Genomic DNA, 17,799 nt, shown 5'->3' with positions numbered 1-17,799 from the left:
CATCTGTACAATAGAAATTCCAGAAAGAGGAAATGGAGAAAATTGTGTGGAGAAAATCGAAGGAAAAAAAATCCAAGTAAATTTGGACAAGGGGTTCCAAATTCAAAGGGATCACCATAAGATTGGATAATGGCACAGCACTGTGATATTTCAGAACCCTGAGGATAAAGGAAGCTCCCATAAGCTTTCATAGAGAGGACAAAACTAGGTCACATGCAAAGGAACAAAAATCAAAATGGCATAAGATTTCTTAACAGCAACACTGGAAACTAGAAAACAATGGAGCAAATACCTTCAAAATTCTGAGGAAAATTATTTCTTACATAGAACTCTATACCCAGTCAAGCTAACAATCAAGTGTTAGGGTAGAATAAAGACACTCGCAGACATGCAAGCTCTCAAAAACATTTACCAATCACGCACACTTTCTCAGTAAAGCTACTGGAGGATGTATTCCGCTGAACAAGTTAATAAAACAAGGAAGAGACAGATATGGCACCGAGGAAACAGGAGAGCCTAGGCAAGAGACATGTGAACAGACTCCCCGAAATTGATATTCACCAACATTCCAAGATGGCAGCTGCACAACGGGCTTAGTGAGTCTAGATGAGCAGGTCAGAAGACTCCAGGGGAGATTTTTTCAAGATGAAATTCAGAGAAAATATAATGTTTAAATGTACTAAGAAGAGACTGATGTAACTCTCACAACTGGGGAAGTTTGGGGTAGAAGAGGGATAAGTACCTAGAACATTAAGTGAGTAAAAAAGGCACTTGTAAGAAAAACAATAAGGAAGGAAAAGCAACTGTCTTATTCCACATTATTCACCTGAGCACAGAAATGACATAGTCTTAATCATTTAACACTGTATATCAATCTAACCAGAGTTACACAATATAACTAGATTGGACTATTTGGAGGAAAAGCAGTGTGTGTGTGTGTGTGTCTGTGTGTGTGTGTGTGTCTGTGTTTGCATGCTGGGGAACAAGAACAACGAAAGAAAGCTAAATCCTCATCTTCCATCATGGCAGAAGTAGCTAAAAGAGCAGAAAGTAGTTGCCTCTGGGAAGCAGCATATATGTTTGTGTGCATGTATGTATATTTGGGGGAGGGTCAAACCGCTTTTATATATATATATGTATATATATATATATATATACATATATATGTATATATACACATATATATGTATATATATACATATATATGTGTATACATATATATGTATATATATATGTACATATATATATATAAAACTTACTTAAAGCAGAAAATGAATTTATAAATAAGAAATATCCCAGTATCTTCCACAGAGAGTACATACAATACCCGAACAATTACCATACCTGGAAAAAGGCACATTCTGAATACTTCTTCCAAATTGCCTCTGACCTGGGCTTATTCTGACAATATTTTGCATACATTTGAAAATCGTCTTTCTGTGATAAACAGAAAATTCAAGGGTATTAGCAATTTGTGAGCATGTACTTTTCCTATCAAGGAAGGCTGAGCAAGAGTGAGTATGGCCAAGCATCACAGGGAATGTGGCCTAAAGGGCCTGTCACACTGGCAGCTGGTCAGAAGTCCTCTTTATAGTCCTAGAACAGCGTGCCCACCAGACCAGGTAGAGGGACACATAATTATCCAAGGAATTTCATAACTTCCATTTACCAAGTTTAAGAGGTAGAGGGAGAAAAGAAAAGTCAGAGGGAGAAAAGCCTTCTTTGAATGAACTATGAAAACAGACTACTTTTCTCATTACTATGAGCTAATAGGGTACCAAGAAATATGCTCTTTCTATGCTTTCAGTCTCTCGACTCCCTAGTGAATGAACTGATAGTAACTCCCGAGGTCTTCGGTTCCTCGGAGCATCATCATCGTACCATAACATTGCAAGGCATCTGCCCGTGCTATTCTCTCTCCCTGGAATCATCTTTATTTGACCCTCATGTAATGGGCTACCTCCTACTCACTCATTAACATTCATCTCATGAGTCATCTCTTCTATGCAGCCATCATTTATACCTCCAGTCAATATCAGATGCACCTCTTCTTGGCTCCTCTAGGACCCTTTGTATATCTGTAACATACCGCATCTCACACTGTACACAATGGATTCCCTGTCTTTCTATGAGGATGGTCTTGGTATTCCACATTGCCTAGTACAGTGCTTGGCACAGAGTAGGTATTCAGTAGATGGCTGTCGAATGAATGAACAGATCCACAGGCACTTATCAAACCCCTACTGATTGCCAAGAACCATGCTGACCTTATCAGAGATACAAAAATACATAGGATATGGACCCTGCCTCAACGAGCTTTCCATCTAGTTGGAGCAGATTTCATGAATATGTGTAAAGATGCGTAGTAATGTAAAATTCCCAATGAGTAGCACAGACATTAAGTACTACAGGAGTTCAAAGGAAAGAGAGGTTGCTGTTGCTTAGGGAAGTCGGGGAGGAATTTGGCCATGGTTTAAATATCTTCTCACACCATAAACGCTTTCTGAGATAAGATATCTCCCTGGAAGCTTTCAGTGATCACCACTATCAAACTGACTCTCAAATCAAGACAAAACTGATCTTTCAAGAAGAGGAGGAACTAGATAAGCAGAGAACATTGTGAGCGAAGAAAACTCTAATGGAAGAGAGTATGATTGCAAAGCCTGGGAAGTCAATTGTACTAAGTACACTCTTAGGAAGCAGAGAAATGAGCCTCCCTGAATGATCCTGTAGAATAAAAGGAACACACAGCTCCCCATTTTGCAAAGTTCCTGTGATAGATGCCTTGGTGTCTGAAAGCCAGACTCCATTTGATTCAAAGACTTCACATGTATTAGAGGGGAATATCAAGGCATCCCTTAGGCTAAAAATTAACCAAGCCAAGAATGGTTGTGCTGAGATGATCCCAAATCTCCCATCTTCACAGCCAGGATGGTCCTTGGACTCCTGGGATCACCCAGGGGTCAGTGGACACAAGCTGAGCCATTGTAACATTTGATACCACAGAATACAATGGCCATTTGTATGTTCGAATACCCCATTCCTGTAACAAAACTTGGTTTAGCCTCAAATACTTGCTGGAGTGATGTGTTTCCTCCAAAAACATAAGACATAAAAAGGAATGCCTACCTTGTCTCTAAATCTGTAAAATGACCTGCTCTTTTGGTGGCCTATATTTATATATTTTGAAATAATCATTGAACTAACCCTTTCCAGGAAACAAGGTCCCACTCTTTCTGGAGCAACAACGCAATTTTCCAGACTGCTCATGAAAATGCTGTAAAAATTTCAAAGAAAAAAATGATATGATTTTGTGTGAAATATGCTAAATTGGTCAATAACCTTTTAAACAATAATCATGAAAAAGAAAATTCAATTCAGCAATTACATACTTGTTATGGAATTCATATATTTCTGCCATATTTCCAAAGAGAACATCCTTTTTATTTCTCAGGAGAGGTGGTATAAGGTCAAACATCTCTGGATTATCCATCTCCTCTCTATAGCCCTACCCAAAATAAATATATTTATTCATTTAAAAAATATTTACATCAACATTTGATTGGGCCACCAAAGGTATAGGTATAGCAGAACATATATGGGATTAATGGGTAAAGTTGTTTGTAATTTTAACGTTCAAATTTTCTAGTTTCCAAAGTTATCCACTATTATTATTATTATTATTATTATTTTAGATAGCAGAACAAGGAAGTCAAGGTTTTCTACTCAATGGGTAGAATAAAGTGACAGCTCTTTGGCCTTCAGGGTAGCTTATAGGAAAACAAAATAGAAACAAAATAGGAAACAAAATAGAAACCAGGTATGAAAAATGATATTACAGGTCATTAACTTCTCCTTAAACAGGCAATAATTGTTTGGGTTTTCTCAGACCAAATTAATATTATGACATTTGTATCAAGAGAATGTTTTTCTTCCATACTTAACGCTTTACATCACAATCTCTAAAAGCACCCTGGGAATAATTATAACAATCTGCTGTATTCCTGAGGGAACAGCTTATCTGTTCTGTAATAAATTCTGAACCCACAATTCTCACTACTGAGGGAGAACCTGAATATGCACATTTAACAATCAAGGAAGGAGACAAAAAGAGAAGTCTGCCCAAAGCACTTCTTCCTAAAAGACAGGAAAATATGATCTGAGTCACTTACCAACAAAACAGCAAATAGTTCCCGAACATACACCCTCTCTGTCTGTATCAGCTCATTTAGGACATGGCTAAAATGAAAGGACCACATTTGTCAGTTATTTTATGGCTTTAGAATTGTATTGCAACATTTCACTTATTATCATTATAAATTGTCTAAGATGAAAATTAATAATGCAGGGGAACTACCAATGGTTTGGTTTTATCGTCAAAATATAAAATTAATTCTATGGTTTCTAGAGTAAGTACTACGCACAAGACTCTTAAAAATTTTTTTTTAAAAAGATGAGTGGGGCTCAGGAGTTATTTTTAAATGAGAAAAAAAAACCCATCTTATTTCTAACTCACTAAGCTTAAGAATCATTTACCAAAAATTCACAAAATCTATTCCTAAAAATCTGGGGGAATACTTTTTTCAATTAGCAATAATCGCGCCTCAAATAAACCTCATTGGCTATGATACTGCCACTGTGCAAAAGCTGGGAATACTTTTTTCAACAGCACAGTTTCTGTGCTATAGTTCCCTCTCTCTCTCTCTCAGAAAAAAAATAATATTAGCATTTTAGGCACACGTTTTCCTTTTTTTCCCAGTCATGTTCTGAAATTTTCCAAGACATGATTATACTGGTTTTCCCAAATATAGATCATACTTAAGTTTCTGTAGTAATTTTTTTTACTCTCTTTAAAGTAAAACACATTTTCCTTCCAATGTGATTTCTAATTGACATCATATTTAAAATTTATTTCCTCACTCCCCAATATAAGTTACCCATTTAATTTAACTTCTATCCTTGGCCTCTTTTAAATTTTTACACTTTTAAGAATTAACATTTAACAATCTTTGACTATATACATAACTTGCTCCAAAATACTGGTTACTTACTCAAAAGTCTGTGATATAAAATTTAAAAGGTGAATATTCATATGTGTGGAATATTAACATAATAATATAAAAGTGAATGAAACAATGATTTTTATTAGCACCTATAAAAATCACATTGTATATCTACATAATCCTTTGTAGTTTTTGAAACACTGATCCATTCACTCTCACCTCTTTCATAAAAGAGGAGACTAAGATTCTGAAAAGATCTAGTTAATTTTCAAGTCACATAAACAGAATATAGGTTGGCCAGGCCCAAATCCAGGACTTCTGACACCTTCTCTAGTGTACTTTTCATCACATCCAGTAGAACCCCATTCTGTGAACTCAAAATTCTAAGCACATTTGCCTTGAACACTGAATCAGAGCCTCCTACTGGTAGATGTATACATGGGTGTATGTTAATAAATAAAAGATACTTCTTTAAAATATCCAGGCTATTGTCATTGTCCAAACTGGAGGACTGAGCAGAACTTCTCTTCTCCTGACAATCATGCACCACTTCAATCTGAAATGAAAATAAAAGTGAAATTAGCATCTACATAGGTATAGTTCTTTTTTTTTTTTTTGCGGTATGCGGGCCTCTCACTGTTGTGGCCTCTCCCGTTGCGGAGCACAGGCCCCGGACGCACAGGCTCAGCGGCCATGGCTCACGGGCCCAGCCGCTCCGCGGCACGCGGGATCCTCCCGGACCAGGGCACGAACCCGTGTCCCCTGCATCGGCAGGCGGACTCCCAACCACTGCGCCACCAGGGAAGCCCCTATAGTTCTTTTTCATGGAACTCTAGCTCAAATTAAGTTTTCTTTCTACGTTCTAACTGTATAGATAAACTGAAAAGTAACACTATGAGTATGATTTTTTCAGAAATAACCTTGACATGTACTAGTTAAAAAATGATTTTAGTTGCCTAAGAGGACAGATTTAAGATATTCATTACCATTTACTTTATATGTTAAGTAATGTTTCATTTCTTTGGTACTTCAGGAAAATGAGGTTAATTCATAAAAAGCTGATTGTACTGGGACTTCCCTGGCAGTCCAGTGGCTAAGACTCTGTGTTTCCACTGCAGGGGGCACGGGTTCGATCCCTGGTTGGGGAACTAAGATCCCGCATGCCGGGATTTCCCTGGTGGTGCAGTGGTTAAGAATCAGCCTGCCGGGCTTCCCTGGTGGCGCAGTGGTTGAGAGTCCACCTGCCGATGCAGGGGACACGGGTTCGTGCCCCGGTCCGGGAAGATCCCACGTGCCGCAGAGCGGATGGGCCCGCGAGCCATGGCCGCTGAGCCTGCGCGTCCGGAGCCTGTGCTCCGCAACGGGAGAGGCCACAACAGTGAGAGGCCCGCGTACCAAACAAACAAACAAAAAGAATCAGCCTGCCAATTCAGGGGACATGGGTTCAATCCCTGGTCCAGGAAGATCCCACATGCTATGGAGCAACTAAGCCCGCATGCCACAGCTACTGAGCCTGCACTCTAGAGCCCATGAGCCACAACTACTGAGCCCACGTGCTGCAACTACTGAAGCCGGCGCGCCTAGAGCCCATGCTCCGCAGCAAGAGAAGCCACTGCAATAAGAAGCCTTCACAACGCAACGAAGAGTAGCCCCCGCTCGCTGCAACTAAAGAAAGCCCACGCGCAGCAACGAAGACCCAATGCAGCCAAAATTAAAAAAAAAAAAAAAAAAAAGATCCCGCATGCCATGCAGCACGCCCCCTACCCCGCTGCCAAAAAAGTTGATTGTCCAGATAACTAAAGTTTATTCATTGAAGAACCAACATGGCTTTTTAATCTTACTGATCTTATTAAAAATATGTATGTATTTATTTATTTGCTTGCGCTGGGTCTTAGTTGCAGCAGGTGGACTCCTCACTTGTGGCTCGCCGGCTCCTTAGTTGTGGCATGCAAACTCGTAGTTGCAGCATGCATGTGGGATCTAGTTCCCTGACCAGGGATCAAACCCAGGCCCCCTGCATTGGGAGCTTGGAGTCTTAGCCACTGTGCCACCAGGGAAGTCCCTAACCTTACTGATTTTTTATGGAAATCTGGATAGCAAATATCACATCAATCCTTGAATTATTTAACCAAGGACACACAGTATCACTGACCCTTTTCCCAATGGCTCAGCGGCATCATCATGAACATGAATGATATGATAAAAGCTAATGACACACTCCAGGGCCAACAAGACGTGCAAAACTGTCTATTGTGTCTTGAAATGGCTGTGACCTGTTCATCTTTCTCTGCTCTCTGCCACATGTCAGTGACCTCCCTGATCCTAAACCGCTGCCTTATTTTGCAGACTCCACAGGACTTGGAGTGCCCTACTGAGTCGACTGCATGAGACTTGTGATGGTTATTTGCTCTTTGGGAGCGTATTCCAGGGATCTTGGCTATATTGGACAGCTGAGCTTGCAAAAAGCCTAACCCCCAAGTAAATGTAGTGTTACTTCTTAATAGCTACAACCGAAAATGAAGTACAGGATCTATCAACTGAAAAGCATCTCCACACGATAGACCTACTTATTACCGATACATGTAGAAAGGAACAAACATTCATTGACTGCTTTCTATATATTGAGCAGGCACTGTCTTAGGTGCTCAGCACACCTCATTATATCTAATCCGCATAGCAATTTAGCAAGCGATGGCACACTGATCCCCATCCCTGTCTTACAGATGGGAAAACTGAGGCTCAGAGAGGTTTAGCAACAGGGCCAAGGTCACCCAGTAAGTGATGAAACAGAGTCAAGCCCATGGTCAGCCACCATTAACATGCTCCCTCTTTATAGTATTTTCTTTTTTTTCAAATTTATTAAATTTATTTTATTTTTGGCTGCATTGGGTCTTTGTTGCTGTGCACGGGCTTTCTCTAGTTGTAGCGAGCGGGGGCTACTCTTCATTGCAGTGCACGGGCTTCTCATTGCGGTGGCTTCTCTTGTTGCAGAGCATGGGCTCTAGGCGCACGGGCTTCAGTAGTTGCAGCACGTGGGCTCAGTAGTTGTGAGTCGTGGGCTCTAGAGCGCAGGCTCAGTAGTTGTGGTGCACGGGCCCAGCCGCTCTGCGGCATGTGGGATCTTCCCAGACCGGGGCACGAACCCGTGTCCCCTGCATCGGCAGGCGGACTCTCAACCAACCACTGCGCCACCAGGGAAGCCCCTAGATGTCTTTTTTGAGCCCAGGGGATGTTCCATTAGAATCTGTCCTTTGTCCATGTTTCATACTTGCAGGACTGGAATCACTTATGAAAGAAATCTCCTTTAGTGAGAAGATGCAACAATTGTTTAGGGGCACTGAGGTGGGGGCAGGAATGAGAAGCTGGAACTTATGTGAGATGTTCTACAGCAATTGTTCTGAACTTGAGCCAAGACTTGAGAAACTGCTCATATATCTGGGCCTATGCCAGTACTGCTATTAGACGCAATGTAACAGCAGCTTTTTCTTTTAGATGAAATAGGCTTTCAAATGCACAATATTGGTTTAGTGAATGAAAAAATATGGTTTTAGCCCCTATCCCAATTCTGCAACTACAGCAATAAGGCCAATTTTGAATTAATTAATGATATTTACTTTTATGTTGCTCTGACTTTGTCTCCAAGTCTTCCTCCCTGGTAGAGAAATATGAAAGAAGAATTTCAAATGAGAATTAACATCAACACTTCTCATAAAAACACGTGCATGTGTGTTAGACAGACAATGTTCCATCACGTTTATATTAGTATTTTTAAATCACACTATACATAACAGATGATTAGTTAGACTTATTTATATGATTTCAAGTTCTTACAGAGCATGATCTTGCTATGTATTCACCCATTCTCTCATTCATCAAACATTTGCTGGACTGCCAAGCAAGCACGAAGCTAGGTGTTTGTACCCATGATTATTTGCAGGGTTGGTGTGCATTCTGATAACATAAGCATTTAATCAGATCGTAGCTCACCGATTAACTGAATCAAAAAGAATTTCGGAAAAAAAATCTCAATTTAACTAACAGTTATAGCCTCTGACATTTATTTGGCACTTACTACATGCCAGGCACTATTCTAAGCCCTACACGTGCATTTTCTTTTTTTAACCCTCTGATCGACCCTAAGCGATAAGTACTACTTCTATCCCCATTTTATAGGTAACTAAGCTTAATATCTTGTCCAAGAAGCAAAAGTGGTACCCAAATCCATACAGTCTACTATCAGAATCCGTGTTTCTAACCACTATATAAAACAACATTTCTGAAGCACATTAACATGCTAAAAGAAAACCAAATAAAACAAAAGAAATACTTTATATCAAAATTCCAAGCTGTCATCTTTCTGTTCTTCCTATGTAATCTTTCTTTTTCTTTCTGTTTAATCTTTCAGTTTTGTTTACAAAGGGTGAGCTCCTGTATTATTAAGAAAGGAGTCCAAAAAAAAAAAAAAAAGGAGTCCAGACGTTCCTCCACAGCCCAGGGCATGGTCCAGTCAAAGACTAGGCCGTTTAGGCTCCGAATTCTCAGGGCTGCTGGAAGGAATAGACTTTTTGTCCTTTCCTCCTCGGTGGGAGCCATTACAAGGCCCACTCAGGGAAAGACTCTAGTTAAGTTCTCTAAATCTTATCCTGCACTTTCATTTACTTAAAAATATATTCTATATGGGAATATTTACCTTTACACGATATATATGTAAATAGATAAATATAAATTAGACTTACTGGCAAGTACCATATAAAATCAATTTCTCAATAAATACTCTGATACCCATCACTTTAAAGAAACTTGATATACAGACATCCAAAGGTACTTATAAAGGAAACTTAGGGAGCTTTACTTATTAGCTTTACTAATTCATTCTTTGCAAATACATTAACAGATGAAAAAGGAATATATACACAACATATGAAGAATGCATCTTTTTCTGAAAAGCAAGGTAGATGTATTCATTCTTTTAACAATATGACTATATATATATATGTATATACATATATATATATATAATTCTTAAGCACCTATACTCTCTGCTAAGCTTTGTGTCTGGTGCTGGGCATACAGACGTGAACTGCACACAGTCCCTGCTCTTACAGAGCTCACAGTCTAGCAAGAGAGACAGGAAACAGGCAATGATGCTAAAGCTGAGAAGAAATGAAGAGGGGCTTGTTATGCCATAGCACGAACACCTGACCGAACTGGGGTGCAGGGGAGGAGGAGAGGCAGGAAGGAAAAGCTTACCTGAAGGAAGAGGGCTAGAGATAGGAAATCTGATAGTGGAGTAGGAGAGAACAGTAGGTGTAAAGTCCAAAAGGCGAGACAACTGGGGGCATTTAAGAAAAGAAAGTGGGAAACTGGGAGAGTGTTGTAGTTACCAAGGCAACAGATGGTTGTTAGGCTGGATTCCGGAAGTGGCGGTGAGGGCTAGCAGGGAGGATGGAAACAAGTGGGTTTTCTGGACCGATGAGAGGTCGGGAATGAGTGAGAAAGGGGAGCAGGAGGAATGGCTGAGACTGAGCTGCCGATAGGAAATTCAAGGAGGCAAATTGGAAACGCAGACTCTGAAGTTTAGGAGAAAGATCTAGACTAGAGCTACAGATTTGGGAGCTTAAACCACATTTTACCCCTCGCACACAACGTTCTTCCATAACCTCCCTCTGTATGAAATGTTAATTCAGCAAGTAGTTACTACATCTTGCTAGGTGCCAGGCACTGTGTTAGATACAAGATTCTATTTGATGCAAATTAATGAAAATAAACAAACAAAAACAACAAAAAAACAGTTTGACTTATTTTATAAAAAATTAACACTTATGCCTTGATTTGATCAAATCTTTTTTTTTTTTTTTTTTTACCAAATCTTATATATTTGGCTTAGCAATTAAAAGTCTTGAAGAATTATTTGGAACTGTTAGAATCCCCACTACTCACAGACCAATTAGGTAAAATGAATAGTGTTTGTGGCATAAATAATGCTCTAATTTAGAAACCATGATGGATAACAGATAAAATCATTTATCCATCCATGTCATTTATTCAGTAAGCTGCCTTCTTCCTTATAAATACATTAGGCAGTTCTAAACCGAGGCAAATTCAAGCTACTCCCAACAAATAGTTTTATTCTGGGTGACAGAGAGTCTCTACAATGAAAGCAAGCTTGATTTATTTTAACATGGCCAATTGTTTTTCCTGTTTTCGTCTTATGAGTGGTCATTTGATGAAAGGGAATAATCTACTTTTTATATAGTTATTTTCCAAGGTAAGTTTAGTACTGAGAGAACAACGGATGCTTATTATGGAAAAAAGGAGAAAGTTAATCCCAGACAGAATGCAAGAATGAATTGCTGCTGGTTTTAGATGCCAAACTGGTTTTTCACACGTACACAAACTCAGAAAATGTACTGATGAAAAGTAATAAAGATGGGTACCTTTTGAAAAAAGTTTACATGCTTGAAAGAAAGAGTATCCAACTCCCACTGCAGAAAGAAAGTGTAACGCCATTAAATAAGAATATCAGAAAGAAAAAAAATGAAACAACACAAAACAAAATGTACTTTTAGTGACTAAGGCCTTGAGTGGGTCTTGGGCAGTCTTTTCAGAGCCCTGTTTCGGAATGCCGCTTTCGGAATGCCTTCAGAGGAGCTGAGCTTTCAGAAGACCATAAAGCCAGAGGCCTTAGTCATGAGGGAAAGAATAGTCTAGTTTATTGAGTATGTTTTTATATTCTGCAATTTTTTTCCACTTTGTCTTCACAACAACACTTTGAAATCAGTAGGTGTTATTGTTCCTATTTTACAGACAAGGAAACCGAGGCAAAGCCAACAAAGGAGGTTAAGTCACATAACCCATGAATGGAGCCAGAATTCTGAGCTCTGTCTTCTGCTTAGGAATATCAACCTATTCTAGTTTTATTCTCATAGCTGTTGGTTTTTATCCCCTATTGGTTGTTTGTTCTTTGTATTCTTTTTCCCAGCATCTTCTTAGTATAATTTATTTATGGCATTGTTCATGGTTTTACTTGTGAGTATATTTTTATATTTAATAGCTATTAACTATATAACTTTTATCATCTTAGCCTAGTTATCTGCTTTCATCACCTCGTTTTAATCTGATCCATGCTGGGGCTGAGCTGGATTTTTATATTCATTATGCCCGGCTCAGGCTTTCTCTGATTTTCAAAGCAGTTCCCATCATTAATGAAGTCTGAGTCTCTCAGATCAAAGAGATCGAATTTAGTCCCATGTTCACCCACTCAACTAACTTAGGGCCCCAAAGGCCAAATTTCTTTCCCCTAAGAGGCCCCAGAGGCAGCTCAAGAAAAACCTTGGGGCAATAGTCATCTTATTTCCAAAGTAGCTCAACACCACAGTGAGGGTAATTCTTTTCTCCCACAGAACGTAGAAAACAGAAATGGGTATTACATGTTCAACACTAGTCTACAGGGATTAAAACGAGTAAATGAACTTAGTAACAGTTAATTACCAGTGAAACCATTCAATTTACCTGTGCCTATTTAGAAAAGGCAATTCATTTGAATATCTATCTATCTATCTTATCAGTCACTTACTAGAAGCTTATAAGAACCAAGTAATAGTTTATCCCAAGAAGTGGTAAATGCATGCGTGTATATACCAGTTTCATATGCTTTCCTCTACCTGCTGAAGAAAAGGGTGAGTTTGACGCTAGTATAATGTTCATATTCATTGCAAGACTGGGCAATTCGGTCCAGATGTTCATCATCCTGTACTATACTATACTACTACTATGTTTCCTTATTGTACGATAATCTCTATCACAACTCCTGCCTTGTGCAATATAATTTGTACATGACCAAGGACGCTAAAAATAAAATTTCAGTTTCTCGGGACTGAAGAATGAGTGCAGTATTTACATCAAGAGTAACAAAGTAAACAATAGCAGGGCAAGAAGAGACAGAAAAGGGGAATGTGAGATACTCTACCTTGTTTAGGTGAGAAAAATGGTTCTCTAGGTCTGATCAAACTGTCAGAAGCAGGTACTACAAATGGAATTGGCCTCACATGCTTATCAGTCAGGCTTCTGAAACCGGCTTGTTGGTTCTCAAATATACTTCGGATGTTTTCAAGCTTGAGTTGTATGGTCTGCATTTGAACCTGCAGGTTGCATAAGAATTCTATGAAATAGTTTCTGAAATGGGGGTCATTACAAATCCTATTACATTTCTCAGACTCAGACAGATAAAAAAATTAATACAGAATTTAATATATAACTAGAAGAAATTTAGGAAAGTAATGGGAAACAGATTAATGCATTATTTCACATGGTTATAAAACCAGAAGGTCTCAGCCAAAACAACTTGAAGAAGAAATTTATCAAGCAGTCACGAAATAGGTCACTGCATAAAGTGATTTACCCTTCATTGGCTGAAAGGGGATCAAGGCCTGAAAAGAAGGCGTGTTTGGTACGAGAAAGCCACCAGGTTAAGTGTTATCACGGTAGTTCGTTATATTTTAGCCTGCAGGACATTCCATAGTTCACCATGTTGTAAAAGGTTCCTCAGAGCCACTGCTGATTTGAGGCAGCCAGAGAATCACTTGGTTATCGCCATGTTTCTGATCTTCTGGGGCATTTCCCCTCAGATCTGCAGCTTAGAATGGATTTAGATACTGCTCCAAACTTAAGGGCCAATGAGACATTTTAGCAGCAAATAGCATCACGAATGCTCTTATCCACAATGCGGAGACAGGGCTTCATGGCAGCTGCAACAGGGGGGTGCTGAACTAACCTCTAGCTCTCTACCCAGCCAACACCAGCCTCTGCTGTTCCCCCTTCGCCAAGAAGACCCAGAGCCTCCCCTCATCTCTTCTTCCTCGAACTGAGTAGGAAAGCCAGATCGGTGTCCCCAGAGCATCTGCTGGTGGTCACTGCAGCACAAAGGAAAGATCTTTGGGGTAGAGTGTTCTTGATATGGGTCCAATATTCTAGGACACTTTGGGGCCTTAGTCCAAGGATGCACAAGAAAATGTATGTGAGAGCTCCCAGTATGTGAAAAGAGTTTAAAAATAAGGCAGTCATGGGACTTCCCTGGCGGTCCAGTGGTTAAGACTCTGCGTTTGCACTGCAGGGGGAACGGGTTCGATCCCTGGTCGGGGAACTAAGATCCCGCGTGCCGTGCGGTGTGGCCAAATAAATAAAAATAAACAATAAATTAAAAAATTAAAAATACTGCAGTCAGAGCTCAGAAAGGAAATTACTCTTCCTTATAAGGCAAACATAAGCCTCTGGATTCTTTGACGCCTAACAGTGGCTCTGATATAACCCTTAATCCTTAAGAGAACTGTGTAATTGCAATGTGATATAAGGTTACCTGTGAAGCAGTAAAACTCTTATCAACACTAATGCAATTATAGTTTTTTAAAATTTGTTTTCTTGCCTCCAAAAGCCTCTTACCTTGAGTTCAGGGGATAAAATCACATCAAATTCATACTGCAGGGTTTCAGGATCATAATTTATAAAGGGTAGAGCCATTTCAAGAAAATTTTCAATGTCCTGGAGGGCTCTCTGAGCATCCTTCTTAGACTGAAACTTATTTATTTCTTGATTAGCCAGAAGGCACTCTCCTTCATCACAGCACTGGAGAGCCTGGTGAGCAAATCACATACATGCACAAACCATGAATGAATAAAGAAGAAATATGTTTGTCCCTTAGGAGAGTGTTATCAGAGCTGTTAAAAAAAAAAAAAGATATCTGGTTTCTACCCCCAGAAATTCTGATTCAGTAGCTCTGGGCTGTAAGCCAGGCATGTATATTTTTACAGCATTCCACAGGTACTTCCTTTTTTAAAAAAAAAATTATTTATTTATTTGTTTATTTTGGGCTGTGTTGTCTTCATTGCTGTGCGCGGGCTTTCTCTGATTGTGGCGAGCGGGGGCTGCTCTTTTTCGTTACAGTGTGTGGGCTTCTCATTGCAGTGGCTTCTCTTGTTGCACAGCACAGCCTCTAGGTGCGTGGGCTTCGGTAGTTGTGGCACGCGGGCTCGGCAGTTGTGGTGCACGGGCTTAGTTGCTCCGCGGCATGTGGGATCTTCCCGGACCAGGGCTCGAACCCACGTCCCCTGCATTGGCAGGCAGATTCTTAACCACTGCGCCACCAGGGAAGGCCCTTCTTTTTTTTTTAATTGAAGTATAGTTGATTTACAATGTTGTGTTAATTTCTGCTGCACAGCAAAAGTGATTCAGTTATACATATACATACATTCTTTTTCATATTCTTTTCCATTATGGTTTATCACAGGATATTGAATAGAGTTCCCTGTGCTATACAGTAGGGCCTTGTTGTTTATCCATCCTATATGTAATCGTTTGCATCTGCTAATCTGAAACTTCCACTCTATCCCTCCCTCACCCCACCTCCGCCTTGGCAACCACAAGTCTCTATGTCTCCACAGGTATTTCTGACACACAGCCAAGTTTGGGAAGTGCTGCACTCATTTCATAATGAGGAATTCATTCTGCAGCAGGTGTATGACCATTCTCTCAACACCAGCACTTCAGCTGCACGCTATTTTCCCAAAATCAATAATTGAAATATGAAACTCCTCGCAAAATATCAAGTGTAATATAAATGCATAATGATTGCCAAGGACAAGGATAAAAGTTTCCTTGCCAGAGAAGGAGATGTACAGATTAGAATGCTCACATGCAGATCTGATGCCTATAAGTGATACCCCTATTTTACATTCCACTGCCACGATCACAACTTCTCTTCACCACCTAATCATCAAAGGGGTCAGACCCACAAGCCATGGAGGAATAGTTTCCAATCACTGTTTAATTTGTTATTGCTGTAACTATGAAATGTGGAATGAGTGTCAGCCTTTAGCAAAATGCCCCCAGGGCTTTTTTAAGTGTTCTGATAGCAAACTATCGCCAGGGCAGAGGCTACAGAGATGGACCCAAAATAGAGAGGAAGCCACTGCCACCACCATGTCAATATTCAGAACAGAGGCCAAAATTCGTACAATACTGGACCTGCTCCGAATACTACAAAGCAGATGGATTAAACAAGCATGATCAAACTCAGTCCTTCAGACTTCTCACAAATTTAACTCCAAAGCTATACCAGACCTTAGCTCCATAGCCTCTGAGAAGGACCCAGGAAAAAAAAAAGTATCTTCTCTTTCAGAAATGCACCATGTCCCATGACACTACCTGCTGTAGGATTTTATGCATTTTAAAGGTCCTGCTGAGCTGTATCCGTTTGGTTTTGATCTCATTCACCAAAATATCAGAAAGGTAACGTAGCTCATTGCACCTCTGGCAGATCAAATCCAGGGCGTAATGGTGACTTGCTGCGAGCCTGTGTCCATGTAGAATCACGAACTGGGCCTTTGCTAACAGGTCCTGATTTTAAGAAAGAAGGGAAACAAAAACTGCATGATCTCTGTCTGTATAGAGGTGGAGAAAAGAACGTAATTAAACAAGCATAATTGGTTGAACCAGAGACAGATATTGCCAAATATACAGTTCGTTGTCATACTTTTGCTGGCTGCAAAAAAAGCCTCCCGTTACAGTCACTAGCTATGGCAGCGATGTCATCAGAAGCTCATGCACTTCTGGTCACAGAACAGAACCGCATATATCAAATGAGGTACACAAAAGCCAAGTGAAAGCTAAGGGATTTCATATCACTTCGGTCTTGGAAATCCCGTTAGGTCTACCTGAGTACTTTACACACATGAAGTGACGGTCACAGGGTTTCCCTGTCAAAAGGGATCTCAGCAGCCTAGTCTCTACTCTATCAACTACTGACCGCCCCCCAACCCCACCCAGTATAGTGCAAGATGAAAAAGTTCTGGAGATCTGTTATACAACAACGTGAATATACTCAATGAACCGTACACTTCAAAATGGTGAAGATGGTAAATTTTATGTTGTGTGTCTTTTACCACAATCAAAACTAAAAATTATACAAAACAAAATGAAAACAAACAAAACCAAACCAAACAAAAAATTCAAAGCTCCCTAGTTTGCAAGCCAGTTTGCCTTCTCTTTCTCCTATACCATAAAGATTTGTAAGTTGCCCCATGATCACAAAGATCTACAAGCACAATTTCAGAACTGGGCACCACAACTGCTGCCTCTCAGTTTTGGTTTTTAGATGCTTGTGGTACACCCATAAATCTATTTGTTTGCTGAGAACACACCTTAAAAGCAATGGCCTTGCTCTCACATACGAGACAGGAGAGCAAAGCTAGACTGTGCTGAGTATTAAAGCCATGAGTCCAAGCTTTAAGACCAGCAGAACAAAGACAGCTGGCTCTTGTGGGTACTTACTATATATCCATATATCCCAGGTATGTGTTTTATCTACAGCATCTAAATAAATCCTCACAATCACTCTGAAAAGTAGGTCATTACATCCCCAATGTATAGATGAGGACACCGAGGCTTAGAAAACTGAAATCGATTTACCCAAGGTCACGCAACTGGTAAGGCTAAGTAGATCTGTCTGTATGAATCTATGTTTGGTTCAATTGCATATATCAAATGATGGTTATTTAAGGAATTATGTTGTTATGTTTCCATCATTTTCAAATACCAAATAGCATTCCTGACAGATATTTTTCTAGCTTCTTCGAAACGATTTATGCTCTTGTTCCTATTGGTGGGCCCGAAACAGTTACAACTATATAACGTAACTGCAGTGTCAACTCAGGTCCACATTGAACAAAACAGAATATAGACCAATATTACTGAACCAATTATACAGATTGTTGCTATGAGAGATTACTCATAATAAGGGTTT

The 17,799-nt window shown here is 39.8% G+C and overlaps 1 protein-coding gene and 1 pseudogene across 2 annotated transcripts in view; both read right to left on the bottom strand.

The window, feature by feature from the left end:
• MCF2 (MCF.2 cell line derived transforming sequence) overlaps window positions 1-17,799 on the bottom strand; it is a 66,722-nt gene that overhangs the window by 29,801 nt on the left and 19,122 nt on the right. For both annotated transcript variants that reach the window (XM_067023357.1, XM_067023358.1), the window contains exons 8-17: window positions 16,203-16,394; window positions 14,442-14,633; window positions 12,973-13,144; window positions 11,441-11,488; window positions 8,618-8,655; window positions 5,471-5,559; window positions 4,173-4,239; window positions 3,393-3,508; window positions 3,208-3,277; window positions 1,345-1,437 (exon numbers count right to left, since the gene is read on the bottom strand). In XM_067023357.1, coding sequence (XP_066879458.1) covers window positions 1,345-1,437; window positions 3,208-3,277; window positions 3,393-3,508; window positions 4,173-4,239; window positions 5,471-5,559; window positions 8,618-8,655; window positions 11,441-11,488; window positions 12,973-13,144; window positions 14,442-14,633; window positions 16,203-16,394 — 1,077 coding nt within the window. The remainder of the gene's footprint in view (window positions 1-1,344; window positions 1,438-3,207; window positions 3,278-3,392; window positions 3,509-4,172; window positions 4,240-5,470; window positions 5,560-8,617; window positions 8,656-11,440; window positions 11,489-12,972; window positions 13,145-14,441; window positions 14,634-16,202; window positions 16,395-17,799) is intronic.
• Window positions 4,521-4,648, bottom strand: LOC131749072 (U4 spliceosomal RNA; annotated as a pseudogene).

This window comes from Kogia breviceps, chromosome X, assembly GCF_026419965.1.
Source record: "Kogia breviceps isolate mKogBre1 chromosome X, mKogBre1 haplotype 1, whole genome shotgun sequence".
In the NCBI taxonomy this organism is placed as follows: domain Eukaryota; kingdom Metazoa; phylum Chordata; class Mammalia; order Artiodactyla; family Physeteridae; genus Kogia; species Kogia breviceps.
This window is presented reverse-complemented; position numbering and strand designations above follow the sequence as displayed.